This window comes from Dendrobates tinctorius, unplaced genomic scaffold (genome assembly GCF_039654945.1).
Source record: "Dendrobates tinctorius isolate UK_male_01 unplaced genomic scaffold, ASM3965494v1 ptg000226l, whole genome shotgun sequence".
Taxonomy (NCBI): Eukaryota; Metazoa; Chordata; class Amphibia; order Anura; family Dendrobatidae; genus Dendrobates; species Dendrobates tinctorius.
The window spans coordinates 6,281,136-6,289,996 of NW_027361893.1; the positions used below are offsets into that span (position 1 = coordinate 6,281,136).

Sequence of the window (8,861 nt, forward strand, 5' to 3'; positions counted from 1 at the left end):
TCGGGGGATGACGGTATCATTGTATGTGTCAGGTTCCTCTAAGGTGTCAGGATGTCGCCATCTATTTCTCCATGGAGGAGTGGGAGTATTTAGAAGGACACAAAGATCTGTACAAGGATGTGATGATGGAGGTTCCCCAGCCCCTCACATCACCAGGTAATAGACAGGACTAAATACACACGGCCTATAATTATCTGTATGTAAAGAATGAATTCAGTCCCTGTATGTGTTTCCTCCAGATTTATCCAGTAAGAGGACAACACCAGAGAGATGTCCCTGTCCTCTTCTTTCACAGGACTGTAAACAAGAAGATCCCAATGTTCCTCAGGATCATCAGGTAGATGGAGAGAAGGTGTCGAGATCTCCCCTATGATGTGTAGACGGCTGTGAAGGTCTTGTGTTCAGTCTTGTTTTATCCACCAGTATTATATGTTTTATACTTGTGTAATGAGAATGGTGGAGATGGCAGGATTAGAGCTGATCATAGATGTGACTTCTCCATCTGTCTGTGACTTTTACATTATTTGTTTCAGGGTGAAGATCTGACCCATATTAATACTACAGAGACATATGTGAGGGGTGATGAGCGGTGTAAACAGGAGACTCCTACATATGGCTACCCAGGTGAGTAGTAACCACTAAATATAGAGAAGTCACAGATTCTTCTCACAGGAAAGATGTATATCTTTGTACTAGCTAACAGTAGCTAGAAATATATTTAGAACTAGCTGAAGAGCCCAGCGCTGCCCGGGCATAGTAACTAACTGTGGTTAGTTATAACAAATTATAATTATCCTCCATCCCTTAGTCCCGTGCCCATATACCCATCAAACATATCCACCATCCCATAGGCCCGTGCCCATATACCCATCATACATATCCTCCATGCCATAGGCCCGTGCCCATATACCCATCATACATATCCTCCATCCCATAGGCCCGTGCCCATATACCCATCACACATCCGCCATCCCATAGTCCTGTGCCCATATACCCATCATACATATCCTCCATCCCATAGTCCAGTGCCCATATACCCATCACACATCCTCCATCCCATAGTCAACCATAATGACATCATAATGAGCGGCGGGGCTTGCAACCTATGATGACATCAGCGTCGCCATGGCAACCATTATGACATCATAATGAGGGGCGGGGCTTGATACACACACTTTTTCCCCATTATGTAGATAGGGGAAAAATTGTTTGGTGAATTGGAACCCGCGGGGTTAAAATTTCACCTCACAACATAGCTTAGGACACTCTCCGGGTCCAGATGTGTGACTGCCAAATTTTGTGGCTGTAGCTGCGACTGTGCGGATGCCAATCCCATACACACACACACACACACACACACACACACACTCGCATACATACATACACACACACACACACACACACTCGCATGCATACATACATACATACATACATTGAGCTTTATATATTAGATTGAGAGTCCTCAGTTGTTGATGCCTTTTAATGGCTAATTGAAAAGATGGTAACAAATTGCAAGTTTTCTAGACTACTCAGGTCTTTTCATCAGGCATAGAATAATACAAAATCTGAAGAATCACATATTTATACACAACACAGCACAGAAAAAAATAATGCAATAGATAAGACAAGTGACGTGAAGCAGAGCTATCATTATAAGAGAGTGATAAACAGTTGTGGCCATAAATATTGGAACATTTCATAGATAAGGAGTGTGAATGTTTTATTGTCCTCTGATTGGGGTCTGGGTTCTGTGTTGTGATGTCCCCGCAAGGTCTGGGGTGCAAATTCCTTAATTGATGTAAAAACACATAAATCCATGCAACACATTCATTCCTGCATTAAGATTCTTCTCAGTCACCGGCTGTGGCTGCTTTATCGGTGGTGTAGTACGGCTGTATTACCATGATCACCATTTTGCCTCTAGCCCACAACGTTCTCCACTCAAAACTGTTCAAATGACTTTGGGCATTGAAAGCCCTTTTATATAGAACTTACCACCTGGAGGATCCACCTAGCTCCTGGGATTAGAAGATGCTGACCGTTACCTGCCCATGTCTGTAAACTACAAAGCCTAATGACAGCGTATGTAGAATGTGCTGACAAGTTAGGCTACTTTCACACATCCGGTGTGTGGGGTCCGGCGGCGTGCGGCGAAAAGCCTGCAGCCGTGACACCGGATGTGTGTGCGGCGAGACGATACGGCTCGGACATTATTAAAGGAGCCGCAGGACGAGGTGGACAGAGGCAGCCAATGAGACAGCTGCTGAAAGGGAGGTGAGGTGAGGGGAGGGGAGGGGAGGGGGTGGAGAGAGAGAGACATGGGGGGTTAACACTTAGTGTCCAGGCAAGAGAATCTCTCTCTCTTGCCGGGCACTTGTGGGGTTAACCCCACAGAGAGATCTCTCTCTCTCACCCAGACACTGTGAGTGTTAACCCCACAAGTGCCCGGCGAGAGAGATCTCTCACAAGTGTCCGGGTGACAGAGAGAGATCTCTCTCTCTCTCGCCGGGCACTTGTGGGGTTAACATTCACAGAGTCCGGGCATGCGCTGTGGAAAAAGCCGGTCCGGCACTGCAAAAAAAAGTTACATGGAACGTTTTTTCCAGACGCCGGACAGGCTGTTTTTGCCGGATCAGGCAAAAACCGGATACGCCGCATAGGTATCCGGCGAGATGCGGCAATAATGAAACTGAATGGGGGAAAAACCGGATCCGGTGGCAACCGGCGCCGGATCCGGTTTTTACACTTTTTGCCGCATAGCGCCTGATGCTGAAAACCGGATGTGTGAAAGAGGCCTTAGAAAATCACTTGAAGAAAAGTATTATGGTGGGTCTGTAAGAGAAAGCGGAGGGTAATGATGCTGTTGGCTTCCTAGAACCCTGATATCTTATTGGATGAATCTCCCTTCTTTCCCTTCTGTGCTGCTGAATGTTCTAATATGGTCCCTACAAGACCAGGTCCAGTCTTTCTGACCAAACTTCACTTTTATGATTGACAACATTAAATGTGCAGTGAGGGACAAGTGTGAATTTCTGTACAATAACAACAGAGTTTCCCTTTTTCCTGACTTTTCAATTTGTATTAAAACTAATTTCAAGGAGAATTGTGATAAAATACAGGAAACCATTACACCTGAGCCATGATATATCTCTAAGCTGTGTGTGACTGATGGCTGTAACATACATTTATTCACTCCTGCAGGAGATGTGTTGGCATGGCTCGAGCCCTGGTTTCATGCATTCACTCCACGTCATAAATTCCATTGTTTTCGATCCTAAGGAATTCAGATTACTGCACAATCTCTCCTGAAATGGGGAACAATATTATTTCTCTAATGTTCTGGTCAGGATTCATAGTAGCTCCAATGATCCACCATAAATGAATGCCACTCCGGTTTTCTGTTGGAGTTCTCCCCTCACACATACGTTGTTGGGGATGTAACATTTTTGTTTATTCTATGTCTTTTTTTTATGTGTTCATTCTGTATGATAGTTTGATTGTGGTGGGATTTTCCTGCCTCACTTATGTGAGTCTGTAGCTCCCTGATAGTCTTAAAAAACCTCTCCATCGCTTTTTCCAAATTCCTAAGATCTAAATTTAAAGTGAACCTGTCAGCAGGATTGTGTACAGTAACCTACAGACACTGTCAGGTCGGCGCCGTTATACTGATTACAATGATACCTGGTGATGAAATCCGACTTGTGGTTGTTTAATCTGTATTTATAGTTTTCAGTTAATGAGATTCTCGTGCTCTGGGGTGGGGCTGTGGGCGGGGCTTCATGTGGTGCTCTGATTACATATTCATCTGTATTGGCCTATGACAGGTCAATGATCCTTCAGTGACCTGCCTCCTACTTTACATAATGCATATAATAGTGTTGATATTATTGTTGATAATGTCTATAACATTGTGGCTATTGTGAGGCTTATAAAAAAAAAATTAATGCAGCAAAATAACATTGGTGGCACCTGTCCAGTATCATCAATCTCTTACTTACAGATGCTACTGTGCAGGCGCCACCATCGCCGGTGACATTTTGCTGGATGTAATCTTTTTTCTAAACTTCACAATAACCACAATATTATAGGCATTATCAGCAATAATATCAACACTATTATGTGCATTATGTAAAAATGGGGTGCAGGTCACTGAGGAATCAGTAACCTGTCATAAGCCAATACAGATCCATATGTAATCAGAGCACCATATAAAGCCCCACCCCGAAGCACAAGAATCTCATTAACTGAAAGCTACAAATTTAGATTAAACAACAACCACAAGACGGATTTCATCACCAGGTATCATTGTAATCAGTATAACGGTGCCGACCTGACAGTGTCTGTAGGTTACTGTGCACAATCCTGCTGACAGGTGCCCTTTAAGACATCTCAGCTCTGCACTATTATACACAGTTCTCTTTAAATGTGTAATATTTCTTCTTGAAACTCATCTGACAGAAAATATTGGCCCTTACGATAGTTTAGGCTAGTTTCACACTAGCGCTTTTGAGCGCAGCGACGGCCTGCGCACGGCTGCCGCTAAGCCCCGCCCCCTGCCACGCCTCCGCCGGTAGCTCCGCCTACCGGCGCATGACGCTGCATGCGTCCTGCGTCCCCTATCTTTATCACGGGGGCGCAGGCCGTGCGCAGTATGCGTTTGGCGGCGCATGCGTCCTTTTGACGGTGTGCCGACCTGCGCCAAACGCAACCTGCTGCAGTTTGGTTGCGCTCGGCGCACCGTCAAAAAGGCGCATGCGCCGCCAAACGCATACTGCGCACGGCCTGCGCCCCCCGTGATAAAGATAGGGGACGCATGCAGCGTCATGCGCCGGTAGGCGGAGCTACCGGCGGGGGCGGGGCTTAGCGGCGGCCGTGCGCAGGCCGTCGCTGCGCTCAAAAGCGCTAGTGTGAAACTAGCCTTAGATTGTGAAGTCACCGGGCCCCATACTCTAATTACCCCAGAGAGGTTTTACCACTAGTTACTCATTTATTACTGATGAAGACTGTTGGGTTTGATCATTTCAATAGATGTTATTGTCTATAGTCACAGTTTTTGATTACAGTAATTAGTGTCCAAAATACTCTGATTTAACCTCTTCCCGCAGCCAGTTTTGTGTTCCTAATCAGACCCCATTTATATAATCGGACATGTGTCACTTTATGTGGTGATAACTTTGGAAATATTCACAAAGGATAATAGAAAATAAATGGATCTTACAGATTATTTACCAACTTTGCACAATACCCTACATACGATTGTACACTACTGTCTGGGCACATGGCAGTGTTCAGAAGGGAAGGAGCGCCAATTAGCTATTTGACTGCAGATCTAGCTGGAATAGTTAGCAGACACAATGTATTGGGAGCACTGTTCATGATCACCTGGCAGCTCAAAAGATGTCCACCATGAACATGCTTGGCACTATCTTCTCTGCTTTCCATATCCCAAGGATTGCCTTGCTCATCGCAATTTACACCCTTACATGGATCTGGACTTACAGAGGGACCCCTAGGCTTGGACCATGGTGTTAACTGCTATTCTGTGGTATTAGATAGCAAGAAGATTAGTCAGAACTAGAAGGACAGAATACAGAATCAGAAGACACAAGACTAGTCAGTAAACCGGCCATGGTCACAACAGGAAACAAATACACAAGCCGCGAGCTGAGCATAGAAGACTGAACAAAAGGAGAACAACGCTATATCTAGCAGAATTCGGCAGTACGCTTTGAGCTTTAGTAGGGTGTGGTACTTTCCCGTTGGCTGAAGCAGGGAGCAGATTACTCCAGCTGGACAGCAGGAACAGATACCAGATAAGATTGGAGACACCATATGCAGAAGCCCTAATATAACTAAATGACAGAAAACCAGAATAGTCAAAATCCTCATAAATAATTAATTAAATCCTTTGTAAATTAATTCACTGAGGGTTATAATCTATAGGAAAGGTCAATATTTTGACTCCACAGCCACTTTCTAGAAATTAACACGCAGTGGATGCTGGAGAGTGAAAATTACACATTTGCCGTTTTATTACCCAACACATAGTGCCCAGATTGTGCTCCAGGAGACACACACCGCAAATTAAGTTGATTCTTCTCACTATAATATTACTAAATACAGGGATCCTAAATGTTGTTTGAGCACACTGCATGACTCAGAGAGTGGATTTTGCTGGATTGGTTTATAGAAACCCTGTTGCTTTCTAACAGCCTTTGAGCCACTAATAGTGTGGGAATCTCTGTTTTTCCTTTGACAGATGATGGACCTGAATGGGAACTGTGAGATGAGAATTGGTATTATTTTTGCCTTCATAATATTGATTGGTTTCTTTTAATTCTATTTTTGGGAGGCAGAATGAATAAACAGTTGAATACCACACACTACAGGTTCATCCAACAATGTTTTCTATTAGACTGTGAACTGTCATTGTCTTGGTAAATAACGTTTTTTACATAGCTTGCCATTTTTATGGACAGTTTAAGTAGAAATGTTCAAAAATATAAATCTCCAGGATATTTTATTACCAAATAATTGTTTTTTATCTTAGCAGATGACTGTGCCAGGAGATCAGAGGTACATCTGACATCTTCAGTTTTTAAATCTGACGATCTTGAGATCCTACAAGATACAACTGAAGTGATTGCTATTACTTCTGATATACCATCATCCATTCACATCAAAGATCTGTCATCTGATCCTATGAAACAGGTCCCATCTTCTGATTCATTACCGACTACTAAGGAAAATCAAAGTCACAAAAGAGGCATTAAAAAACAAACTGCTCCTAAAGCTAAGAAGTCATTTTCATGTGCAGAATGTGGGAAATATTTTAAATGGAAATCACACTTTGTTACTCACCAGAGAACTCACACAGGGGAGAAGCCTTTTTCCTGTTCTGAATGTGGGAAATGTTTTAACCAGAAATCTGCTCTTGATAGCCACCAGAGAACTCACACAGGGGAGAAGCCTTTTTCTTGTTCAGAATGTGGGAAATGTTTTAACCGGAGATCGGCTCTTGATAGCCACCAGAGAATTCATACAGGGGAGAAACCTTTTGCATGTTCAGAATGTGGGAAATGTTTTAAACAGAGATCGGCTCTTGATAGCCACCAGAGAACTCATACAGGGGAGAAGCCTTTTTCATGTTCAGAATGTGGGAAATGTTTTATATGGAAAAGAACTTTTGATAGCCACCAGAGAACGCACAGAGGGGAGAAGCCTTTTACCTGTTCAGAATGTGGGAAATGTTTTAGCCGGAAAGAGCATCTTGTTAGACATCAGAGCAGTCACACAGGGGAGAAGCCTTTTTCCTGTTCAGAATGTGGGAAATGTTTTAACCGGAAAGAGTGTCTTGATAACCACCAGAGAGCCCACACAGGGAAGAAGCCTTTTTCCTGTTCAGAATGTGGGAAATGTTTTAACCGGAGATCGGCTCTTGATAGCCACCACAGAACTCATACAGGGGAGAAGCCTTTTGCATGTTCAGAATGTGGGAAATGTTTTACCCAGAGATCGGCTCTTGATAGCCACCAGAAAACTCACAGAGGGGATAAGCCTTTTTCATGTTCAGAATGTGGGAAATGTTTTATATGGAAAAGAACTTTTGATAGCCACCAGAGAACGCACAGAGGGGAGAAGCCTTTTACCTGTTCAGAATGTGGGAAATGTTTTAGCCGGAAAGAGCATCTTGTTAGACATCAGAGCAGTCACACAGGGGAGAAGCCTTTTTCCTGTTCAGAATGTGGGAAATGTTTTAACCGGAAAGAGTGTCTTGATAACCACCAGAGAGCCCACACAGGGAAGAAGCCTTTTTCCTGTTAAGACTGTGGGAAATGTTTTAACCGGAGATCGGCTCTTGATAGCCACCAGAGAACTCATACAGGGGAGAAGCCTTTTTCATGTTCAGAATGTGGGAAATGTTTTATATGGAAAAGAACTTTTGATAGTCACCAGAGAACACACAGAGGGGAGAAGCCTTTTTCCTTTTCAGAATGTGGGGAATTTTTTAGCCGGAAAGAGCATCTGTGACATCGGCGGCCGTGCCCGCCGATGCTCTATCAACAGCGGCACCCCCCGCAGCCTCTTCTCAACGGCGCTCCTCCACCTGCACGCTCTCTCGTCCTCGCTCCCGCTCTGCTGTGGTCCCGTGCGCCGCCCGACCGCTCTCTTTACCTGGCGGGCGTCGCTGAGGGGCAGAGCTTCGTGACCACTTCCTGGCTATGAGGTATTTCAGGCGTCCTCCCTATGGGGAAGACGCTTGTTGAGTGTGTGGTATCCCTGCACAGTTCTGGCCCCTATAGTTTCACTATAGTTCTCTAGTCTTGTGGTTCCCTCAGTTCCTGGTTGCTTCATCCCTGTCCCTGTTCTGTTGCCTTCCTCCCTGTCTTCCGCCTCGTCCTGTCCGTGCATTCCACTCAGTATTTCTCCTGCCTATCGTCTGTATACGTGCCTCCTGGCCTGTCTCCTTCCCTTTCCTGGGTCTCTTGTCCTCAGTCCGTTCTTTGCTATACCTGCCCCAGGGGCTCCCACCTCTGCCTTCCCTCCCCGTCTGTGCCTTTTCTCCTGCTGCCCTCACGAGTATTTCCTGCCTGGTTCCTTCCTCCTTCGGTACCTCCTGCTCAGGTACCCTTTGCTCTGTCTGGCATCCTGGTCCCGCTTCAAGCCTTACTTGTCCTTGGTACCGGCTGTCGCGGTTCTGACCCCTGCGGTCCTGCCCCTAACGATCCCTGTGTAGGGGTCGGTTATCACCTGGCGTGCTCGGCCCAGGGGCTCCAGATCCGCGATCCAAAGGGTCCACTCTCGGACGTTTTCTGCTCCTGAGCGTCACAGTATCAACAGGCCGTGAACCCCGCCTGTGC

At 45.2% G+C, this 8,861-nt stretch overlaps 1 protein-coding gene across 1 annotated transcript in view; it reads left to right on the forward strand.

The window, feature by feature from the left end:
• Window positions 1-8,405, forward strand: part of LOC141059254 (uncharacterized) — a 30,349-nt gene extending 21,944 nt beyond the window's left edge. Inside the window, exons 5-8 of the mRNA XM_073555564.1 lie at window positions 33-156; window positions 240-337; window positions 534-624; window positions 6,551-8,405. Coding sequence (XP_073411665.1) covers window positions 33-156; window positions 240-337; window positions 534-624; window positions 6,551-7,824 — 1,587 coding nt within the window. The 3' untranslated portion in view covers window positions 7,825-8,405. The remainder of the gene's footprint in view (window positions 1-32; window positions 157-239; window positions 338-533; window positions 625-6,550) is intronic.
• The last annotated feature ends 456 nt before the right edge of the window (window positions 8,406-8,861 follow it).